The sequence below is a fragment of the Delphinus delphis genome, chromosome 9 (assembly GCF_949987515.2).
Source record: "Delphinus delphis chromosome 9, mDelDel1.2, whole genome shotgun sequence".
In the NCBI taxonomy this organism is placed as follows: Eukaryota; Metazoa; Chordata; class Mammalia; order Artiodactyla; family Delphinidae; genus Delphinus; species Delphinus delphis.
This window is the reverse complement of record NC_082691.1, coordinates 31,446,948-31,470,329: the sequence shown is the minus strand read 5'-3', so window position 1 is coordinate 31,470,329 and position 23,382 is coordinate 31,446,948. Positions and strand designations below refer to the sequence as shown.

Sequence of the window (23,382 nt, the reverse complement as noted above, 5' to 3'; positions counted from 1 at the left end):
ACTCAGTCAATTGAAATTTCTCGTGAGAATCTGAACTCAAAGATAGAGACTACGCCCACTAAGCACTGGTGGGCACTGGAGTGATAAGGTCCATTTTCCCCGAGTTTAGCACCAAAAACAAACTAAAGCCACTGGTATGTTATAGTGTGGGGTGAGTAGTAGTCATGAGGAAACTGGTTTTTAGGAAAAGCAATGAAACAGAGGCACAGGAAATTGATGAGACAAGAGAATAAGCAGCTCTTGAGCGAGACGGTCACTATTCCTGACTCAACCTTCCTTCTCAAATACACCCTACATGAATATCTAGCCTCTCTGGCCTGTCTTCTTGACTCTCCTCCTCACCTTGGCTAACAAATGCTTTTCTTTGGGGGTCTTGATTTAGAAGGCTCCTCCAGGAAGCTTTCCCTGCCACCTGAATCTGGTGGGTGCCCTCCCAAAAATCTCCATAGCACCCCTAGTGTCCAGATCACAGCACTCGTCACCATTGATGGCAACTACCATTTGGATACTTACTTGCCAGGTGTCTGAAATATTCTCTATTAGATTATTAAAAAAAACAAACGGTTGAAGTTAGATATTCTAGTTCCATTTTTTATTATCTTCACTTTTTACATAGGAAGGAGCTCAAGAGAGTTTAGATGTTAGGTAACTTTCCCAAGACCACATTGCTTGTAGATGGTGGCATCAGGGTTTGAGGGCAGATATGATCAACCTCAAAGCTTGTGCTATTAGTCACTCCACTGTACCTCCTCCTTTCTCTACACTGTAATCACGTGTCTCTATCTGCACTGCAGCCTCAACAATATGATCTTGACTGTCTCTTGATTACTGTATTATCCTGTCTGGTGGTTGCCTGGTACAGAGCAGGTTCTCAGAAGTATTTGTTGAATGAATGTGGTAGCATGTGAGTGACTTAAAATTCTTTATTGGGTCTAACTTCTAATAGAACTGGGTGCAAGATTGTGTAGCATTCCTCTTAGAACAAAAAGTCCTGAACAAAGAGAAGATGATTTATAAAATACTGGTAGATCAGATAGGCACCATGCCCAGTTCTACTCAGTGTTGCAAATTTCACATCTGTAGCTCTGTGGCTCTTAGTCTGTCCCTTGTCCTAATCCTTTGTCCCAAACTCTAGAGGGACCACGTGGAATCTTTGCTTGGATTCTAAGTGTCACAGGGCTACAATGTTGCAACACGGGCTCTCCTTGCAAACAAATGTAGTCACAGCTTTCTTCAGTGTAGGAGCCGTAGTGTCCAGAGTACCTAGCGTGGTTGCATTCGTTTCCTAATACTTATAAATGATCCCAAATGTAGAGTGACGCTATGTTGCCTAGGGGCCTGTCCACCTCCGGTTCTCCACGTTCTCAAACCCGAAGAGGCTGACATAACGACGGGTTGGTTCTCTGTGGCTGCATATATATGCTTAATCAGCAGCAGCAGCAGCAGGATGAGTGGACAAGTCCAAGACATACCTAAGCACGTATTACCTCCCGACCGTCACTGTCCAGGACATAGGTTCCCTAACACAGGACAAACATACAAACAACCCTACACCATATTTATCAACGACCCCCTTTCCGTGCTAGTGGTGCAAAGACTGGGGTGGTTAAAGCAGGTTGGTTGTTTTTAATAAGTTTCAGCCCACTGCCAGGCTATCTTCCGAAATGTGCTCAGCCCACGTGGGTCGCGCAGGCGCTAATTACTAAGAGGCAGAGAAACAAGGAGCGCAGGAGATCGGCCGCCCAGCGGGGAATAAACTGGCACCTCTAGGAATAAAGCCCCGCAGCCAATGCGGCGCCTCGGCACGCGGGATTGGCGGCCTCGGCCGTGACGTGGCCTGGGCGGGCCGAGTCGTTTTGCGACGGTGGCAGCGGGTCCCGACCGGGGAGCGGCCCGGGGACCCGGCGCGCACTGCCCGGCCGGCGCGCCCGCTCTCTGCCAGCCCGGAAAGTCTTTCGCTCCGCGACGCCCCCGGAGTCTCTGCTCCGCCTCCCGGCGTCGGCGTGGACCGGGACCCGTGCTCCCTAGTGCGACCAGGACTCCCCAGCGAGCGGGCGGCTGGGGACGCCGAGGTTTGGCCTGCGGGCGCGGGGCGCTTCCGGGAGGGTGGTCGGCCCGTGCCGGGCCGAGGCGGGATCCCCTCCTACTGCCCCGACAGCTCCAGGGGAGTTGCGGGAGGCGCGCCGGCCCTCGCGTACAGGCAACACCTGAGCGGGGATCCGAGTCGCTCGGCGCCGCCGCGACCTGATCCCAGAGCGCTGTGGGAGGGGCGCGCGGAGCGCTCGGCTCTGCTCCGGCGGCTTCACTTCTTGCCGCTGGCCACTGGGGCGAGAGGGGTGGAGCGGTGCAGAGGGCTGGTACTGCCTTCTTCCAGGAAAACTTCGCCCCCCCCCCCCCCCGCCCCGATAGTGAAGGGATCACCAGAACATTTAGAAAGCACGAGAAATGACCGTGTCACAGAGAGGAGTGGCGAGGGCGGGGAAGCGGGGAGCTCCGGGGAAGCCGATTTGCTCCGTGAGCTGCAGCGCGAGCCCTGCGGCCCGGGCGCTGAGATTTGGGGAAGCGGGAGCCGCCGGGCGGGGCGGCCACGCTGTGTTTGATTCTATTCACTTCCTGCGGCAGCTGTTCAAGATGAGGGGAGCGGGGCTCGGGCGGAGCGGCCTCGTCCCGTGGGTCTGAGCGTCCACCCCCGCCGCCGGGACTCCGGCCCCCTTGGGCTTCGGCTATGAGCGCTCGGTGACCGGCGGCGCCGCGAGTCGTAGACCCGGGACTTCGGGAGGCAATGCTGGCTCGGCTTTGAGTGGCTTCGGGACAGTGAAGAAACCCTAAAATGGAGGACTTTTCCACCAGGACCTACGGCACCAGTGGGCTCGACAACAGACCTCTGTTCGGAGAGACGTCGGCCAAGGTGAGTGCGGCCCGGGACTCGGGGCCTGGGTGCTTGTGTTTGTGTGTCTGTCCGCACCCTCCCCTTCCCCGCTCCCTCCCGACCCGGAGCCCTGCTGGGTCCTTCTGCGGCCCCTGAAGGCCCTTGTAGCAAGAAAGTGCCTTCAACCCCGCTTCATTCCTCTCAAGGTACTTGCGCTGCCCCTCGGCTTCCTCTTTGGGACAGGGCTGGCCAAGAGCCTTGAAGGCTGGTAGTGGAGAAAAGTTCAGAAAGTTCTGGGCTGCGGGGGGTCCGAAACGGGAGTGCGGAAGCCCTCTTCCCCAAGGCCAGGTGGTCATGGTGTTTGCACATCCGCTGGTCCAGCTGGAGTGCTGACCTTCAAGAGGCTTCAGGTGTGCACCTGAGGCTTCCGTAAGAGCCCAAGAGAGGTGCTTCTGTTTCGTGTTTATCTAGAGCCCTTGAGAGTTTACTGCTGAGGCAGCCGAGCAGAGAAAAAGAGGAGAGGCGTGAAATGAGGGTTTCTTTGATGGGACTCCATTCCAGGAAGTGATCAAAGTGTCTCAGGCCCAAACAAGCTAGTAGTACATTATTTTAGGCTTTTAAAAAGTATAATGTCTTCTTACAAGCTTATTCATGTGATGTCCTGGGCCAGTAATTGAAGAGAGCTCTTTTCCTGTCCCCAGCATTAACTTTCTGAGTCGTTTGGGCAAGATTAGCCTGTTTTGTTTGGTTTTTTTTTTTACCTAGAAAGTGGCATTGGTGATCTTTGACCCCTGACAAAGTACTTTCAGCCTCTCAGAAAGTAGGGCACATATGGAGTCCAGAGCTTCTTGGGTTTCTCAGCTTAGTCAGGGACCTCTTTAGCAGAAAGGACAGGGAACTTGTACACCCGACAGCCTGGGGCATGACCCTGAATTTGGAAGCTGCCAGCCTGCCAGGAGAATACTACTTTATTTCTTTTTTTTAACTCCATGTGGATTTTGCTTTCTCTTCTCAAAGGGACTTTATAAGAAAATGTTTTAAGCTTTATGTCTAAGAAGTTGCTCCTTGTTTATCCTGTGACTTTGCATATTCCCAGCCCACAGACACCTGCTTTTGAGAAGCACGGCTCTGGTCCAGTAGATATTCCTGTTTCTGCTAACATTTTTTATTTACTTACTTTTTAGAATTTATTTTATTTTATTTATTTTTGGCTGCGCTGGGTCTTCGTTGCTGCGCGTGGGCTTTCTCTAGTTGCGACGAGCGGGGGCATTGTGGTGCCCGGGCTTCATTGTGGTGCCCGGGCTTCTCCTTGCGGTGGCTTCTCTTGTTGCAGAGCTTGGGCTCTAGGCACGCAGACTTCAGTAGTTGCAGCACGCGGGCTCAGTGGTTGTGGCTCGCGGGCTCTAGAGCGCAGGCTCAGTAGTTGTGGCTCACGGGCTCCGTTGCTCCGCGACATGTGGGATCTTCCTGGACCAGGGATCGAACCCATGTCCCCTGCATTGGCAGGCAGATTCTTAACCACTGCAGCACCAGAGAAGTCCCTGACATTTTATTATTTTTTAAAAATTTAATTTAAGTTTTTTTGGCCGCACGGCTTGTGGGATCTTAGTTCCCCACCAGGGATTGAACCCAGTCCCTCAGCAGTGAAAGTGCCAAGTCCTAACCACTGGACCTCCAGGGAGTTCCCGTCAGCTAACATTATTGAGCATTATGTGATAGGCCCTGGGGCGTCTGAGGAACCCAGGTAGATGGGGGAAATATGTGAACAAACGTGATGCAGTTGGATCTGTGCTATGAGAGGGGGTAGAGGGGGCATGTTGGGGTACCAGGGAGAAAGTGGTCACTTTGGGAAGCTTGGGGAAGATCTTAGAGGATGGATTCTACATTCAGAGTGTCTGGTAGCCTTCGGCTTTCAGATATGGATGCCCCTAAATTGGGGTTTGATTAGGAGAGGATTTGGGGCCTGGAGAATGGAGGCAGCTAGCTGCTTGAAGGGGTCGGACCCAGGGCATCTGGCTGCCCAACTGTCCTGAGAGCCAAGAAGTTCAGTGTCTCCTCTACATACCTTGGTGCACAGGTTGGGGTTCTGGGTGATGCAGACCTCTGACCTCCTTTGATCCCTGAATACTGAGGTAGATGACTCCATAAGGGACTTGTTGATTTATAGAGACACTTAGAAATATTGATGTTTCTGACTCACTTGGGCCTAAATAGTCAATGACTGTAAGTTTCCCTGTTGCCTATGATCTATTTGAAACCCATCCAAGAAATTGACTATTCCAAATGTATCTCTGTTTATTGCAGATTTATTTAATCCAAGAGCATACACCTCTAGCATTACTTAGGCAATTTTAGGCGTCATAACAGTAGAATCAGCTACTCAGAGGGAAAAAAAATAAGAATAATATATATTTCCAGATCTCTCAGAATTGCTTCCTTGAGTTTCCTCTGTGGGGCTGACAGAATGATTGGACATACAGAAATTGTACAGAATGGAGAAAGCAGAGAGACTTCTGGTCTGAGGATAGGAAGAAGCATCATGGTTTGTATAAATTGAGATGCTGTATCCGAGGAAGGAGAGGCGTCTGCCTTTATTTTTTGTTTTAATTTATTTTAATTTATTTATTTTTGGCCGTGTTGGGTCTTCATTGTTGTGCACGGGCGTTCTCTAGTTGCGGCGAGTGGGGCTACTCTTTGTTGCGGTGCGCGGGCTTCTCACTGCGGTGGCTACTCTTGTTGGGGATCACGGGCTCTAGGCACGCGGGCTTCAGTAGTTGTGGCTCATGGGCTCTAGAGCGCAGGCTCAGTAGTTGTGGCGCACGGGCTTAGTTGCTCCACGGCATGTGGTGTCTTCCCGGACCAGGGCTTGAACCCGTGTCCCCTGCATTGCCAGGCGGATTCTTAACCACTGTGCCACCAGGGAAGCCCGAGGCATCTGTCTTCAATGACAGCAAATGATTTTGAGGACCTGAGTGGGCAGCGCACAGGGATGGGACCTCAATAGTGAAAGGATAGGACACGTTACAGTGGAGCCATTCCACTGGAGGGCAGTCACTGCCAGAGCAGGGAGGCTTTCCCGGGACCCTGGGAAACCCTTCACTGGCCCCTGCATGTGTGTGCTCCCAACGTGCTTTCGCCTCTGAGGAAGAGAATCCAGAAAGGGAAAGCCCACTTCCTGTCCTATTCTGACAGGTCTTCTGAGCTTTTAGTAATCTTATTTGCCTTTTAACAACTGACCAGAGATAGCCTGTTAATTTTAAGCCTAGAAAGGACGAGAGGTTTAGGGCCAGCCTCTCCCTCTATGGCCAAGATGACTGAAGTGCACGGAGCAGAGTCTGGAGGGAAGTTGTGTTTCCTCAGTGCCGGGCAGCGTGCTCTGCATTCAGCGTTCCCTTGTTTGATCACCCAGTTCTTCTGTAAGGTGGGTGTTGTTACTGCTGTTTCACAAGCAGGGGAGCTGCACTACAAAGCAGGCTACGTGTTGAGTCACACAACTGGTTCTCCTCTGGTGATGTTTCACGAGTTGACTAGGATAGTAAATGGTGAGGTGACTTACACTGTCTGGGTCACACTGTCCAGAAGGCCCTGTGGACGTTCACATACTTGGCCCTTCCACAGGAAGGAGGTGAAGTGGTTTGCCCAAAGTCATGGAGTGAGTGAAAGATACTAGCATCTGCTATAGAGATACACAACCCAGTGGGCCTGGAGCAGCACCCTCGTGGGCAGTCCCTGAAGGATACCAAACTCCAGATTTATTCAGTCTTTAGCGGGATGTTTAGGAATAACTTTACAGATACAGCCTTGGAGCGAAAGGTAAAGCAAAACAGTTTTCTGTTGTTACGTAAACATCTAAGGGATAATAGACCAGGAGAGGAAGGATAGTCGTTCCTTGATACCTTTGGAATCACATATTGCTAGGTGGGCTGTCACATCAAGCCTGGTCAGAATGTCCAGATGCTTTCTTCGTCTGTTTTTATTCCATCCCCAGTTCTGGGATGTAACACATCTCTTTCAGGGGGAAAACAAATGTGGCACAAATGCCACGATAATACAGTGTATCTGAGGTTTCTGAGCATGTGCTGTTGCTTAGCACTTTCTGAAGGAGCGCGACCCAGTAGAAATATAAGATGAGCCATGTATGTGATTTTCAATGTCCTAGTAGCCATATATTTACAAAGTATAAAGAGATGCAGTTAATTTTAATAATATGCTTAATTCCATACATCTAAAATACTATCATTTCAATATGTACTCAATATGAAAAGTGGAGATAATTTTCCATCCTTTTTTTCGCACTAAGCCTTTGAAATGCAGCGTGTATTTTCACTTACAGCCCATCTCAGTTTGGACTAGCTACTTCAGGTGCTCAGTGACCACATACAGCTGGTACTCCCGTGTTGGGTAGTGCAGTTCTAAAGCGAGTGAATTATCAGTCACGGTGGTTGTATAGTCACGATCGTGAAACATTTTTCTTTGTTGCGGGACTTTTCAGAACCTTTAAAATGTGCTCATGTTCACTGAGACCGTGGCTGGAGAGGGAGGGCGAGTACCACTTCCTGTGCTGTTTCGGTGGCTGGCCTTTTGTCACTGGCACAGTCAGTGCCTTACTCCGTTCTTACCTGGCACCCCCCTCAGCCTCAGCAGGCCTGAGCTGAGTGTCCACAGAACCCGCTTCGGGAAATGTCACTCTAGGAACCTATCCCCTGCTCCTCCCTTCCTAGTATGAACTCTAACCTGGAGGTATTACCCCCTCTCTTGTCCAGCCTGCCTTTAAAATTTCCTTTGGGCCATCTTTCTGTCTGGGTAATGGAAAGGCTTTAAGTTGTCCTCAGGGCTTGTGAGTCGATCTTGATTTCTTGATTCGCTGGCTGGCTGCGGAATCATCCGAAATCAGTTTCAGCCAGTGGATTGGTGAACCTAGCGGGGAGAGGCAGGATGGTTCTCTGTGGGGAAGAGGGCAAACTGGTATCTAACAGCTACTGCGAATGGGCGAGGAGGGAGTACTTCATTCCTTGGAATGTAGTGTAAGCCGGTTCCTGGACCAGCCTCTTCTATTGATTTTCACTAATAATAAGTGATTCATCCTCTGAGAAGGGTGGTGACCGTTCTTGCCCCTTTATTTCTACTTGGATGTGATGTAAGAAAAGTGAGTGACATTGGAGGAAGGCGCATACACTGGAGTCAGATAACAGAGGGGGACCTTCCGTGTAGGGAGCAAGTTAGTGGGTCCCGAGGCTCAGATGTTTGGTTCCAAAGGCGAAAGTTCCATGTTCTAAAGCACTTTCCTGATCCTTTCCTCCTCTCCCTGCAAAAAAAAAGCAAATAAACAAAAACAGTGAAAATCAAGGTCTTTTGATGACGTGTAGTCGAATTCAGACCATTCAGAATTGGAGCATTTGGCTTCTGCAAGTAGTAGTGTAAGATGAGAATGCTACTTCTTGCCCTTTTCCGTTTGGAGGTGAGGGTTGTTGCTTCATTAAGAACAAAGCTGTGGTTAGGATTGTTGTGTCTGCCTGCCGCCCCTCCGCCTGCCCAGGGCCCCAAAGGCTGTCCTCCGAGGGGTGCGGGCTTCCAGCCTCTTGACACAGCTTCTGGGTGATTCTCTGAGCACAACACCTGTCTCCCTCAAAGCAGAGCTAGTCGCCCAGGGGATCGGATCTGTTGTCCCCTTGCCTGTCATCCAGGCGGCCAAACCACTTTTAGTTGCCATTTCTCGTGCTGGAGAAACGGTGCAGGCTGATAGACGCCAGGACTTTCTTCTTTCCTGCTCTAATAAGTCTTTTCCTCCCCCACCCCTAGACCAGAGGACTGGGGATCTCAGGGGGTTGCACTCAGGCGTTCGTATTTTGAGAAGGCTCTTCAGAGGATGCTGGCGAATAGGGAGGCTGACATCCCTGGTCTTCACCGTTGCTCTGTGGATGCCCAGTCCAGACTGGCACCTCTCCATGGATCCCTTGCCTTGAGCTGCCTCCCTGCTCTTGGCAAATGCTCTTCTTCTTGCCGTAGCACCCTCTCTTCCCCACATATCGGAATCCTGCCCAGTCTAATTTCCCACCTTCGAACCTCCCTCACGACCCAGTCTGCATCCGTGCTTCCCTCCTACGACCCTGGTGGTCAGAGACGTCTCCTGGTATTTACTCCTTGTGCTGTGAGGGATTTGTATAGATCTTGCCTCCCCGGCCAGAGTCTAAGCTCCTTGAGGGTAGGAGCCAGTTGCCTTATTTCTCCAGCGTTTCTAGCACTCGGCATAGTGCCTTACCTAGTTCTGGATTTTATATATATTAAGTTTTTTTTTAAATTGAGGTATACTTGATGTGCAATATTTTGTAGGTTACAGGTGTACAGTAAAGAGATTTACAATTTTTAAAGGTTACAGTCCATTTATAGTTATTACAAAATATTTGCTATATTCCGCATGTTGTACAATATATCTTTGTAGCTTATTTTATACCTAAAAGTTTGTGCCTCTTCATCCCCTGCCCTTATCTTGCCCCTCCCCGCTTCCCTCTCCCCACTGGTAACCACTAGTTTGTTCTCTGTGAGTCTGCTTCTTTTTTGTTATATTCTTAGTTATATTAAATTTTAAGTGAAGTGAGCATCTAGCACCACTAAAAAGTAACCTGCTTTTTTGGGACATTCTAAACCATCAGTAGAAGGCGGGGGCTCGTGTTCAAAAACCTGGAGCGCTGGGTACCAAAACAGGAAGGGGTGCTTCACGCTCTCGTGCAGTTAAGGGCGTCACTCTCTCCTCTCCTGGCTGAGCTTCAGCAAAGAGGCCATAAACATAACACAGTACTGTATAAAAAACTTAAACTGAGCCCTGGCCTCGCAGAAGCTGGTGGTCTGCTGAGTTTTTCCCTCCGTAGACAAGGTTTCTGCAGCTCTGTGGTAATAGACTGGGTCTACTAAATTGAGCCATTTCTTTTTCTTGGGGTCAGTCCATAGTTCATGTGTAGGTATAATGACCATATTTTCTGCACTGCCATAAGGACAACGTGGGTTGACAAACTTGAGTGTCCCTATGGGGATGATGGAATGTGGCCCCTAGAAATGGGGGCCAGGGTCTGGGAGAGGGTCTGGGTCCCACTCATCTCTGAGGACCTAATCTCGTTGGTAAGATGCCCCAATAGATGAGGTAGAAATAATACTAACGTGAGCAGCCGTTTACTGACTCCGCTAAATGGCACTCTGTTCTAGGGCTTTACGTGTATTATCTCCGATTCCTAACAGCAACCCTGCGTGTTCGACCGTTGTACAAATATGGATTTATTTGTACAAATATGGAAACTTCGGCTTCAGAGTTAAGTGACTTCCCCAAGGCCACAAGCAGGCATGTGGTGGGAGAATAGATGTAAATCAGGTCTGCCAGGCTCCTGACGTCCTAGCCCTTGCTCTGGGCCTCCCAGTTCTGAAGGTCGGAGCACATAAAGATCCGGCACTTCCTGTGCTACCGACTCTAGGGATCATTTTGGTCCTTAAATATGTGGAGTAGGTTTACTTTGTATTTTTACTGTGATCTCATTTCCCTAAGTGATGCTTCAATGAAAATAATCTATTTCAAGTATGCCTAACTGTGAATAATATATTTCAAGTGTTCTCCTCCTGTGGGGAGGAGAATCTGGCAGGATGGGTAGGACAGAAATATTCACAACTGCAAGATGCTTCAGAACGTGAACCTGTGAAATAAGGGAAATGTTTCAAAGTGTCCATACATGTACCTTCTCTGGAGGGACCCGAGGGAGAGGTCGGTGTTCAGAGCTACAGGCAGCCGTGGAGGCCCTGGTGCATTTGAGCGCTCAGAGCATGAGAGTGGGCGAGTATTGGTGTGTGTGAGTCTCATAAGCTTTTCTCACGTGCCGCTACTCCCAGGGTTCTCTGCGAAGCCTCAGGACAGCAGCCCCGTGACCCGGGCTCGCCATTCGCAGAGTCAGCTGTCTCCTTGCTTCACCCTGGGGACACTGTCTCCAGGGCTGCCTCCAGCCACGGTGTTGGGGAGAAGCTCCTGCCTGTTGAGGGCCACGCAGCTCTGGGGGAACTGAGGAGACCCCCTGGCAAGGCCTGAGGTTTCTTGCTTCCGAGGGGCCCAAACCTCCTCCCATGTGTCACGTCCTCTCACTGTGTCCGTCCCAAGACAGCTGTCCCTTAGGCTGCTGACTGGGCCATTTCCAGAGCTTTCCTGACAAGACGTTTTCCCCTGGGACTTGGAAGAAGAAAAGGAAAATCACTTTTTTTTTTTTTTTTTTTAATAAATTTCTTTCTCTTTCGGCTGCATTGGGTCTCCGTTGCTGCGCGCGGGCTTTCTCTAGTTGCAGCAGGCGGGGGCTACTCTTCATTGCGGTGCATGGGCTTCTCACTGTGGTGGCTTCTCTTGTTGCGGAGCACGGGCTCTAGGCGCGCGGGCTTCAGTAGTTGTGGCATGTGGGCTCAGTAGTTGTGGCTTGCGGGCTCAGTAGTTGTGGCTCACGGGCCTAGTTGCTTCGCGGCATGTGGGATCTTCCCGGAGCAGGGCTCGAACCCGTGTCCCCTGCATTGGCAGGTGGATACTTAACCATTGCGCCACCAGGGAAGTCCCCTCCTTGTATGTTTACTACATGCTGATTGGATTGCCTTTCTTCTCTTTCCCTCACAAGAGAAGATAATCACTGTCTTCAGGGACCTGAAGATCTTGTGCACAAGGAAGATGAACATGGGGTCGAGCCCTTTAATGAAAGGAGGAGCAAAGTGCCAGGGAGCGTGGAGGAAGGGGATAATTCTACTGGGGACATCAGATCAGACTGCTTTTGATTTTTAGACCCAGAATCAGGAGTAAGATTTGACAGGAGGAGGTGACCGGGAATCCCAAGCAGGAGGTCCAACTGTGTTGAAGAGGTGGGAGCAGGAAAGTGCCGGGAAGGGGGAGGGAACTGTGAGTGTTCCATTGCAAGCAGACTCTAGAACTTGGGAGGGATGGTCAGAGGAAAGCCTGGGCCGGGGGAGGAGCCTTGAGTGCTGTGCTAAGTATAGTTGTCTTCTGGAGGCTGTCGGTTGTTGAGTGTGCATGTATGTGTGCTTTGATTCAATGCTTAATTGTGTGTGTACTGCATCCTGGGACATGTGCCGTATGCTGGAGAGGGCATCTTTTCTCATGGAGCATATATGTACTACAAGGAGGATAGAAAGGCACTACACAAATCCTTGCTCTTCCCTTTCTTTTCCTTACTAGCTTCAGTCATCCTAGCCTACTTTGTCTTCCAGTTTCCGAGCTCACTCCTGCCTCAGGGCCTTTGCACTTGCTGCACTGCCTTGTTTGCAGTACACTTCTCCTAGATCCTTGCATGTCTCGTTCCTTTTTCTTTAAAAGGTCCCCGCTCAAACAGGAGGATTCCTTGACCTTCTTTTTAAAAATAGCCCCCAGCTCCACTCTGGTCACTCTTCATTTACCCTGTTTTATTTCGTTCCTAACTTCCTTACACTAAGCATGTAAAAAGGGTGGAGAATAGATGCCAAACATCAAGGTGGGAAGCAGGATGGAGGGAAGGCTGTTCTGATGTTGGAGGGGTTGAGATTTGGGGGCCAGAGATGGACTCCATGATGGAGAGATTCAGCATAGATATGAGGACAGAGATAACTAATAAGGCCAGGGAATGGGTGCAGGATTGGCAGAGGAACAGGCTGCCCTCCGGTCCTCTTCAGGCTGGAAGGAGTGGAAATGGGGGGCGGGGGGAGTTCTTCTTTTTCTCAGCATCTTTTTTTTTTTTTTTTTTTTTTTGTAAAGATGTCTGCTGACGGACAGGCTTCAAGAGTGAGACTGGGAACCTGAGTGGAGGTGGAGCTTCAAACCACTTCCTGGAGAGCAACTGCGAAAGTCAACTCAAAATAAAAGGCCATGAAAATACAGTGAAAGCCCAGCTGAATACATGAATTTGTAGTAACACAGTTAGTTTGTTTTTTCAGCTAATATTTGAATATCTTATATATGCTGGGAATATCTAGAGGGTTGGCAGAAGGAAATGTCTGGTGTCTCCCCACCCACTGGTACAGTGGCACCTTTGTAGATTCAGAAGTCTCTCCACTCTGGGTAGTGGCAGCTCCCACAGCCACATGGCTTGGCTTTGTCTGAGTGAGACAGAGGTGCTCCTGCCTCTGGGTGGGCGCAGGCCTTGTGGGGTACACAGCTTGGAGAGTGCAGCATTGGGCTGGGTTGCAGTCATGGGCAGTGGCCCAGAACCCAGCAGTGAACAAGGAGGACATGGCCCTCAGCCTCCCAGGCCTTACAGTGTGGAGGAGGAGACAGACAAGTAAACTGGCAGTTAACAGGTAGGATAGTTGAAAGGCTTCACAGCAAGACTTAGCACCAGAGCCTGGAAGTGGCTGAGGGTTTGGGAGTGACTCAGGACTGGGTTTTCAAAGCATCAAGAGCAGATGAACACATCCACGAGAGAGGCTCTGGGCGTTGCTGAAACTGCCGACTCCATGGTCAGGTTAGGTCTTTGGTGTGACAGATTGGGAATGATGTAGTCAGTGGATGCCGAGGAAGACCAGGCTCAGGGGCAGTGGAGGAGACGGTTGGAGGAGAGGGATTTGGCCAAACGGGTGCTGAAATAATTGAGCTTGCTGAGAAGAGGAAGGGAAGAAGTTGGCATGAGACTGCCAGGGACATACATCTTAAAAATAGAGGATGTTTTTGTCTGTCTGGACTGCTGTAACAGAATACCACACAGACTGAGTGACTTACCAACAACAAACATTTCTTTCTTTCACTTCTAGAAGTCCCAAGTCAGAATGCCAGCATGGTTGGATGAGGGCCTTCTTCTGGGTTGTAGACTTCTGTTTGTGTCCTCACCTGGTGGAAGGGGTAGGGAGCTCTCTGGATCCTCTTTTATAAGGGCACTAATCCCACTTGTGAGGGCTCCACCCTCATGACCTACATACCTCCCAAAGGCCCCACCTCCTACTGTTGTCAACATTAGCCATTAGGATTTCAACTAGCAGTTTTGGAGGGATACAAACTTTCAGACCATAGCAGAGGATATTATTGAAACTGCCATCTCATTCTGGCCTGGGGAGCAGGAAATGCCTTGCCCACCCCCCCCCCCACCCCGACTCCTTCCTGGCCCAGTGACCCTGGGATGAGTATGTGGGTGGCACAGGCTCTGTTGGGGAGAAAGTTGAGAGGCAGAGGCAGCAGGGGAAGTCCAGGGCACGGGAGAACTCTTGAGTGTGGACCAGGAAGTACTTTGCTCAGATGGAACGGGTTTCAGGGGGTGGTGGGGTGGCTGACGGAGAACTCGAAGGTGCGGAGGGTGAAGATTGACCCGGAGTGCACTTGGGGAGGGATGGGGTCTGTAGGGCTGCCTGTGATGTTGTCTGAGGACTTTGATGGAGTCGCAGAGGAAGGTGGAAGTAACACAAAACCGGAATTCTCAGTCTTCCCCCACCCCCCCTCCTCCCTCCAGGGCGTGTAAGGGAATTTTCTCGTGGTGTTGTCCATGCAGGGTTTTCCTTTCCCGCAAGGAGCTTTCTGTTTTGCATGGCTTCTCCCTGGGAGTGCTGAGCAGCCCTGCGGAAGGACCGGCTCCTGGGCGGCAGTTGCTGTCGTGCCTCTGAAACTAGTGCTTGCTGCTGTGGCAATGAGTGGCTGGGCTTCTGTCCTCAGGTTCGGGAAACCCCGACCTGGAGGTGCCCATGGTTTACTCCTGGTATTACCATGGGGCCATTGGCCCGGGAAGCACCGTGAGGGCTTGGCCTCTTGGGCTGCAGGGCCAGGCTGTGGCTTCTGCGGTGGTGTTGCGTGTCTGTCCTGGACCAGTGAGGCCAAGCTGTCTTCTGACCAGAAGCTGAGATTTCTGACAAGTCAGGCCCCGGATGAGTGGTGAGTAGCCTCTCCTGGTAAGAGGCGCTCTAAGGAAAATGCCGTCGGTCACTTCCATTTATGGTTCTGTTACTTAAGCATCATTCTCGGAGCACCGGCCGGCAGCGTGCCAGCCTCCCGGCTGCCTTCCCCCACGGTTAATTAACTTCCAGTCCTAATGGAGGAGACAGCCAGTGACTCTGTAAGTGTAAAGTCTGGGCCACGTGACCCGGGAGCCCTGAGGCAGGGGCATCTCCCGTCCTGAGGAGTGCCCAAGGAAGCTGTCCAGAAAGGGTTTACAGTGGAGGCGATGTCTGGGCTGCGCTCTGAAGGATGAGCAGTTAAATTGGGTGTGTGGCATTTCAGCCATCCCACTTCTCAGCCCGCGTCTCACTCTTTTGGGGACATTATGCCTTCAGCTATTTTTACGTGTCAATATAAGAAGCAATTATGTATGAAGTAGCTGCACTTTCTGCCTCCCAGAATTTGCCTAGACCCGTGCAACAAACTCTTCTTAGATCCAGGAGAAGTTTGCCTGTTCTAATGATGCAGTGCGCTTACTGTCATTAGTGAGAGCTTTGAAACCCGTTGTACTTCCTTCTTGGCTGCCAGGAATCTTAGTACTAACATTTGAACTTAGAAAAGTTTTCTTTACTCAGACTTTTCCTTGTAAATCCTTTTACTCCTTCTTTCTAGTCCCCAGATCTCTTTAGGAATTTTGCCATGCTCTTTTTTTTTTTTTTTTTTTTTTTTGCGGTACGCGGGCCTCTCACTGTTGTGGCCTCTCCCGTTGTGGAGCACAGGCTCCGGACGCGCAGGCTCAGCGGCCATGGCTCACGGGCCCAGCCGCTCCACGGCATGTGGGATCTTCCCGGACCGGGGCACGAACCCACGTCCCCTGCATCGGCAGGCGGACTGTCAACCACTGCGCCACCAGGGAAGCCCTGCCATGCCCTTTTTACTGTTGCTTGAGTGGGTTAGGGTTTTGCTGTGATAGCCCAAGCTTTAGGTCCGTTTTGGAAGCAGGCGAAACAAATGACTGTGGAAATGGAAGCGTGCTTTTACCTGTTAGTGTTCCAGGCTGTCCAAAGCCGGGGTTTTTCCTGGTTGCTGAGGACAGATGCCAGCTTTGGGGTATTTGGGATGTTCCCAGAACCACCATTAACCACCGGAGCATTTGAAATGAATTTGGAGATTTGTTTTGTATCAGGGTGCTGGTTAATGGCTGACCAAGCAATCTCGGGGGGCTCCTGTGCCTTTTGATTGCTGGGGAATAGGTCTGCTCTGGCCCAGGTGCCGCCTGAAGCTGATGATCCAGAGCCATAAATTGTTAAAACTGGACAGGACCAGATATCAGCCCAGTCCTCTCATGTGATAGATCCAGATGGGTTCAGGGATCCTTTTGAAGTCACCTAGCTAGTCAGTGAGATGAGAAACTTGGTCTCTTAACTCTCATTTCCGGGCCCATATGTATTAGTCTAAGGATTCTTAGACCTTTTGAACTGCTCACTTTTGCAAAGAGCATTGAATAGGAGACTTTAGCCATTATCTGGCTGTATGACCTTGGGCAAATTGGTGTGACTGAACCCAGTTACTCATTGGTAAATGGAGATAACGTATTCCTTACTGCTTCACAGAGTTAACCTTCTCTCATCCCAGGTACAGACACATTGTAGGCACAACCATCGTTTTCTCCTTCCCCATTTCAAAGGAAGACAAAGACGCGCCTCTTGGGCTCAGGCTGCTCTCTCCACCTGTGCATCGCATCCCAGCCCTTTCCCTCGCAGCTTCTTTTTTTGTAACATCCTTCGTGCCCGCTTTCGCTCTGCGTTGTGTGAACTTCTGGAGGGTAGAGATGGTTTTATTTGCGGTTGTATTTGCATCTGGGATATAGTAGATAATTTTTTTTCAGCTTTACTGAGTTAATTGAGATAATGTTTAACTGAATAAATAAATGCCTTAAGAGGTAATGTATGCTGAGTCCCTCTCGAAGCTATATATGTTTGTGTATGTATGTTCAAGTGCTCACATACATAAATCCATGTACGTGAGGTAAGACTGTTTCTCAGCCTGTTGCTGAGTCGATGTCTGTGGGAAGACAGCGAATTCCCTGTCCTGTCATCTCTGCGGATGAAGATTAAGGCTGGGGCTTCCTTGGTGGCGCAGTGGTTGAGAGTCCGCCTGCCGATGCGGGGGACACAGGTTCGTGCCCCAGTCCGGGAAGATCCCACATGCTGCGGAGCGGCTGGGCCCGTGAGCCATGGCCGCTGAGCCTGCACGTCCGGAGCCTGTGCTCCGCAACGGGAGAGGCCACAACAGTGAGAGGCCCGCGTACCGCAAAAACAAAAAACAAAAAAACATTAAGACTGATTCTGGTCCTGCTGGACTTCCTTAGGGAGTGAGAATAAGCAGTACGAAGTGTAAAGCTCTGGTAGGGAGAATGGTTTTGTTAGATGGAAATAGGGCAATAATAAAACGGGAGGAGACAGCTAGTTTTTGTGAGACATAGAGTAACTGAGTTAATAGAAACTAGCTTCTGATATGGAGATAACTCTGATTCTGACTTGGAGCATATTAGCTCTAACACTGCCCTTTGAAATGCTAATCAACGGGCGATTTAATTATTCTCTATTATTCTACCTTTGGAGACTGGAAGCAGGGGGAGCTGCTAAAGCCCTGAAGAAACAGCTCTGGGCCTGGAGAGGGGTCTCCACTTTGTGATTTGAACTTAGCAGTATTCAAAATGGTTTAGCTTCGACTCTACACTTTAGAGCAGTGCTTCACAAATTTAAATGTGCACACAGATCATGTGAGGCTCTTGTTAAAATGTAGATTCTGATTCAGTAGATCTGGGGCAAGGCCCAAGGTTCTGCATTTTTTACAGGCTCTCATGTGGTGCCGGTGCTGCTGGGCCACAGACCACTCTGCGTAGCAAGCGTTTAGAAGGAAGTAGGAGGCCTTCCAGAGTTAACTCTGCTATTTCTTTGGTCTGGATTCCTGGTTACTTCAACAGCAGGAGGCCTAAAGCCAAGGCCTTGGCTTGGAGAAAGGAGACCCTGTGAGAAACAGTTCTGCCGTCTTCTAAATAGTTTGTCCCATCTTGGGAGTCCCAGAGAGACTGTATCTTAACAGTAGAATACCTGATATTCATGAAGATGATTTGGGATTCTAGACAGTGGACTGTCTAGAAGGCAAGCAGCAAAGTATTCATTAAAGATTAGATGTATTTTCATAAATGATTGAAACCAGTTAGCCTTCCATGGATAAGTTCAACAGTCTAAAACAACCACTTACGAGGAAGTCTTCATTCCTGAAAGATAAACACTTTACTGTAGTACTTTGCTAATGGGGTGCTCTTTGCAACGTGATCTCTTTGTCTAGACCAGCAGTTAGCATGCTAGGCTGCTGTTTCCCTGAGAAGTACACATGGAATCTGCTGTTGCATTGAATCCTGTTTCCATCACTTATTGGTACTGAGATGTGGGGCAAGCTATTTCCTGGAGCCTGTGTGGCCACCTGTAAAATAGTCATAGTATCATTTCACCCCAGGATTTTTTAGAAGGTATACAAAAGCTTTCGGCGTAGGCACCATCTGTTCACCATTATACCCCTCTCCCCTCCCCATTTCGATCCTGGTTGGCAAACTTGCTGTACCATTTGGAGAATAGTGATTCATGTTGGCTCCCTCTCACCTGAACCTCTTCACTGGCCTCTTTCTATTGGTAAGAGCTCTTGTGAGGTATGCGCACACCTTTACAGACTGTTGCCAATACCTGGAGCTATAAGGAGATGGGAGCAAATACTCTTGACTTCTTAGAATAGACCAGAAGAGTTGAGTTGAAACTTTTTCACAAGGCAGAAACAATGGGTTTCTCATAAATGGGTTGTCCGTTAACACATTTTATGTTAAATACACATGTCTTGTGTGGGAATAAGTTAACAGTGATCAGTGATTTGTCCCTGGGTCTCTTGCCTAACACATGGTCCTAGTTTCAGACTCTTGTGTCTGCTGTGTTGTCTTATCTAGCTGACGTGGTGATAAGACCTCAAGTTTAGTAAGGGTGTGGCTGGAGTAGTTCAGCTTCCTTTGTGCTGTGTAACATTTGAATTGCAGTGGCCTTGGTCTGGAGTGTGGTTTATCCCTGGTGAGGTCAGGGACACCAGATACACGTGGCTTTGCTTCACTCTTCCCTCCCAGCTTTGCCTGCCTGGCTCTTCTTTGGATTCTTACCTTTAGAAGCAGAGAACTTGGGAATGCAGGTTCCTGTGCCCTTCCCGTCTCTGAGCTTTTGTTTTCTGGCTGCTCATATTCTGTATCCTGCTGTTCTTTGCTCAGACGTTGCCAAAACAGTCTTTAAGACTGATTCTTGAAAGACTTCAGCTTTGACTTTTCAGAACTAAGATTACCTGATATTCTCATTGGCCATAAGGTAGTGTTTCCTCATCAGGTGTTAAACCCTTACCACCTTATTCTGTAAGCTCTGTAAATAAGTTCTATCAACCTAATACACATTATACATTATTAGTATATACTACTACTATTTTTATATTACTAATACTTTAACTTTTCAGTTCCTGTAACTGAAACCATCTAGCCAGTGACCCTGATTTAGATATCCTATTTCAGAGTTGCTTCTAACTTGCTGTATGATTTTAGGCAAATAATTTAGCAACACTCACTGGACCTAAATTTACCTTAACCTGTAAAATCAGGATTGGATCAGATCAGTTTTTCAAACCATTCTTTGGAGTTGGTTGGGGTAGGGATGGGAGTAACAAGAAATCTCGAAGGGTAGAACCCCAGGCTCCTCATTCAGATGATTCTACGTTGCGTTTACTTTTAGATTACATTAAGCAAGGACACTTAAGCTGTATCACAAATGGGTCCAAGCTCACGATGGCACTTGACGTCATCTAAGCCTGGTTTCTTACTGTTTTCACCAAGGCTCTCGGCTGGCCATCCCGTGCTCCTGTCCCTTTGCTTCTGCTAGTACTGTTCCAGCAGCTTGTGGATTATCTGTAAGCCTCCCTTCCCCATCCAGGCCTTCCCAGTCTTCAAAAGGCCCTAATGTAAAAATGTCCTGTCCCTTCAAGAAACCTTCTCCAGGGACTTCCCTAGTGGTCCATGGTTAAGACTCCGCGCTCCCAGTGTAGGGAGCCCCAGGTTCGATCTCCGGTCAGGGAACTAGTCCCACATGCTGCAACAAAGAGAGCCCACGTGCCGCAACGAAGATCATGTATGCCACAACTAAGAGACCTGGTGCAGCCAAATAAAAACCAGACTTCTCCAGTTAGTTGTCCATCTTCCCCAAATACGTTCTCTACTCCGGTGGCTCAGTACACTCTGCCCTTCTGGCCGTTGTTTGTGTGAAGCTCAGAGGGGCAGGATCCTGGTTCCTCCATTCTAAAACACCATAATGCCTTGCACTGTATCTTTCTAAAGTGCCATGGGTTTATCACATGGCTCAAAAACTCTTTTCTCTTTCAGGATCGAATCATCAATTTAGTTGTTGGCAGCTTAACATCCTTGTTGATTCTAGTAAGTATCTTTGTGTCTCACCCAGGCTCTTAGCCAAAGTTTTGAAAACCTTAATATTGTGGTTCAATCAACTCTCCAAAAAAAAAAAAAAAAAAAAAATTAGAAGGGGCCAGTACATGAGCAAGTGGAATATTCCAATCATAGTTAAAGTAATGCTTTCAATTTTGTTGACACTTAAACAAAACTGCACTTGGTAAGTGGAGTAGCTAATTGATTTCCACTCTCACCCCCTGGTTGAAGGTGAAATAGCACAAATCAAATAACTTGGTTTTCTGGGTTTGCCTAGTAAATCTGTACTATGTCAGTGGCTGCCAGTAACTCTCTTCTGTACATAACCCAACTTCCCCATTTCTGCTCAGGCCTTTACTTTTATTTGGTTCTTGAAGCATGTTCATTATCCTTTGGTTTCAAAAGATTTTAATTTTTCATCCTGTGTACTACAGCTTGGTGCTATCACAATAAAATAAAACAAAGCTACATTTCCCGGTCTGAGAATGACATTTCTTTGGCACATTTTCATTAAATATAAGTTTTAGTGAAGTTTGTCTCCATGACTTCTTAATAAAAAGAATGGGTAAAATGTTATATCTAAGGTAGAAACAGAACTATAGGATATTAGAAACCTATTTTTTAGAATTCTTCATGTTAAGCAAAAACAGTTTTGGTTATATTTTTTTGCTGGAGTATTCAAAATAACAAAAAGTTTAGAACTTTTCAGTATAGTCGTTAATCCTGGGGATGAGGTTTAAATGCTATCTAATCTCTGATAAAGAGGTTATTTTGAGGTTGGCTAGTTTTACTGTTCTGTGGTGGTTTGTCTCCTCTCATAAAGGAGGAAAAGGTTAGGAAGGTTAAGTAGAAGTACTAAAAGAAATAACACAATTGAAGGTATTTTAATATTTTATTAAATATTAACATTCCAGAAGGCAAACGTGGTGGTAGATATCATTTTACAATGGGAAGCATTTTATACTATTACATTGCCTAAATGCCAGTCTAACCAAGTCTGGGAATTACTCCTGAGGCCTGACATAATTTCTCTTCATACAGGTAACGCTGATCAGTGCTTTTGTTTTCCCTCAACTACCTCCAAAACCGCTGAATATATTTTTTGCTGTCTGCATCTCTTTGAGTAGTATTACTGCCTGCATACTTGTGAGTACTATTTAGAATTTAAATTCAGTATCCTTGAGGGCTGAAGGTGCCTAGGGCAGAACTCCCAGCTCTGGTAGACAATCTGTATAAAAGGGTGTCTCTAATTATATGCCACCCCTCTCCCCCAAAGCATGTCACAATTCTCAATGTTAAATTGCAGGGTTTTTTTTGAATCTGAGTTTATTTATCTCCTAAATCCCAGAGTTGTAACCTTGTAACCCTAAAAGGAAACTCCGCTCCCTTGATAGCAAACAAACAAAAAAAAGACTTAGGTCGCCAAAGATTTGATGTGATGTATTTAATTCATCTTCCTTCAAGAACTACATACAAAGCCCAACAGGCTTTGGGAAATGCCATTACTCCTCTGTTTCTAATAATTACAAAACTAGTTTGTTTTAATCTTTGAGCTTTATCTCCCCAAATGAAAGTAATTAACACCAAAATCTCTGGAAACCTAAGGCTACAGTTGTACCTTTGTCACAAGAATGTTCAATTTTACTACAAAGAAGCCGTTCTTTTAGGTAAAGAAATAAAGATGGTGGTGGACTCCCAGTTGGGTATTTGCCAAGTGTTCGGTCATTTCATTAGCTGGCTGTTGTTTTCATTTCCCTTGAGGAGAGGCAGAATTAAAGCAGTAAACTCTTAAAGATAATTGTTCTGACTCACATAAGGTTTAAATCATAATAATGGGCTTATCTGAGTTAAAGTTAAACCAGAGGACATTTCCCAGATTCAAACTCACTGATTCTGCTATATTCCTGAGGAAAGAATTGGCCCATCCCACTTTGAGAGCCTTGGGAAAATGCTCTCCTCTCACTCCCAGCCGAAAGCCAGAAGTGACTGACATTGATCTAGTTGAAACCAAATATATGCACGTGTAAAGCCCTAGTTTTGTTGGCAGTTTGAATAAGTTAAAAAGTTGTCCTCCCTTCCAGTACCTAAAAGAGCTGTACGTTTTACTCAAATATATTTAAAATATCTGTTCTTGGATGACCTGCCAAATGACTGTGGACTCTTGGTTTAAACATTGAACAAGGTTAACTGAGAATGCAAGAATAAAGTATGGTCTTGGATATGGAAACTCAGTTGGTACCACTTGAATTATAAAGAATAAGAATAAAATTCTGGCTGCATTAGTCTCAAAATTCAGGGGGAAAAAGTATATATGGATAAAATTGGTCACAGTGGAAAAGAATTAGTTGTATTTTAAATTTTTAATATTCAGCCCAGTGCTATTACTTAAACTTTTATTTAATTCTTCTTCTTTTAGATCTACTGGTATCGACAAGGAGACTTAGAACCGAAATTTAGAAACCTAATTTACTATATCTTATTTTCTATCATCATGTTATGTATATGTGCGAATTTGTACTTCCATGATGTGGGAAAGTGAGTCTGCCAAGGAGAAATACTTACCAGGTCTCTTCAAAGCTATATATTTGGACTTGAATAAGAACTGGATAAGGTATGCTGAACAATCTCCTGCATAAGTCTGATACATGATTTTCATGTTAATTGTAAATCTGAATTCCCTCTTGCAGGGGAGACATATCCTAGATCCTTTGCTTTTTCTTTAAGGAGCTGATGTTGCACTTAAACATTCCCCCTTAAAGCTCAAACAGCACAAGTCATTTTCACTTTTGAAATTAAAATTTTTTATAATGTAATTGCATGGTGAAAGGCTATGCAACAAACAATCTTGCATTTTAAGACAAATACTCTTTTATTTCTGTTAAACTGAATATACAATTATTGTTCCCTAGGCAACCAACTTTTGCTTATAACTACAATTTCACGTTAACAAAAAACACAAGACGGTGAAAAGACAACTTTGATTGTGTAAATCTAATTACAATAATAAATAAAATAATTTATACAAGTTTTTTTTGACTTTTCTATAGGGGTCATATTCATTAAAGCCCTAGAGGCTAATTTTGGCTTAACCCTCTCTGGTATAGGAATGACTCTTGATTTGTTTCCTTTCATTAC

General features: G+C 47.5%; 1 protein-coding gene across 2 annotated transcripts; it reads left to right on the top strand.

Moving 5' to 3' along the window:
- The first annotated feature begins 1,808 nt into the window (after window positions 1-1,808).
- On the top strand, window positions 1,809-23,276 carry TMEM243 (transmembrane protein 243). 2 transcript variants are annotated; one of them, XM_060020353.1, is made up of 5 exons: window positions 1,809-2,072; window positions 2,623-2,908; window positions 20,188-20,238; window positions 21,289-21,393; window positions 22,664-23,276. In XM_060020353.1, exons 2-5 carry the CDS (start codon window positions 2,831-2,833, stop codon window positions 22,784-22,786), a joined length of 357 nt encoding a protein of 118 aa, XP_059876336.1. In that variant the 5' UTR covers window positions 1,809-2,072; window positions 2,623-2,830; the 3' UTR covers window positions 22,787-23,276. The 2 variants fall into 2 exon arrangements, with proteins under 2 accessions (XP_059876336.1, XP_059876337.1); XM_060020354.1 differs by lacking the exon at window positions 1,809-2,072 and having other exon boundaries at window positions 2,466-2,908.
- The last annotated feature ends 106 nt before the right edge of the window (window positions 23,277-23,382 follow it).

Coding starts and splice junctions, on each gene's coding strand:
- TMEM243 (XM_060020353.1), top strand. CDS start 2,831: ATGGAGGACTTTTCCACCAGGACCTACGGCACCAGTGGGCTCGACAAC. Junction 2,909..20,187: donor TCGGAGAGACGTCGGCCAAG/GTGAGTGCGGCC, acceptor TTTCTCTTTCAG/GATCGAATCATCAATTTAGT. Junction 20,239..21,288: donor TAACATCCTTGTTGATTCTA/GTAAGTATCTTT, acceptor CTCTTCATACAG/GTAACGCTGATCAGTGCTTT.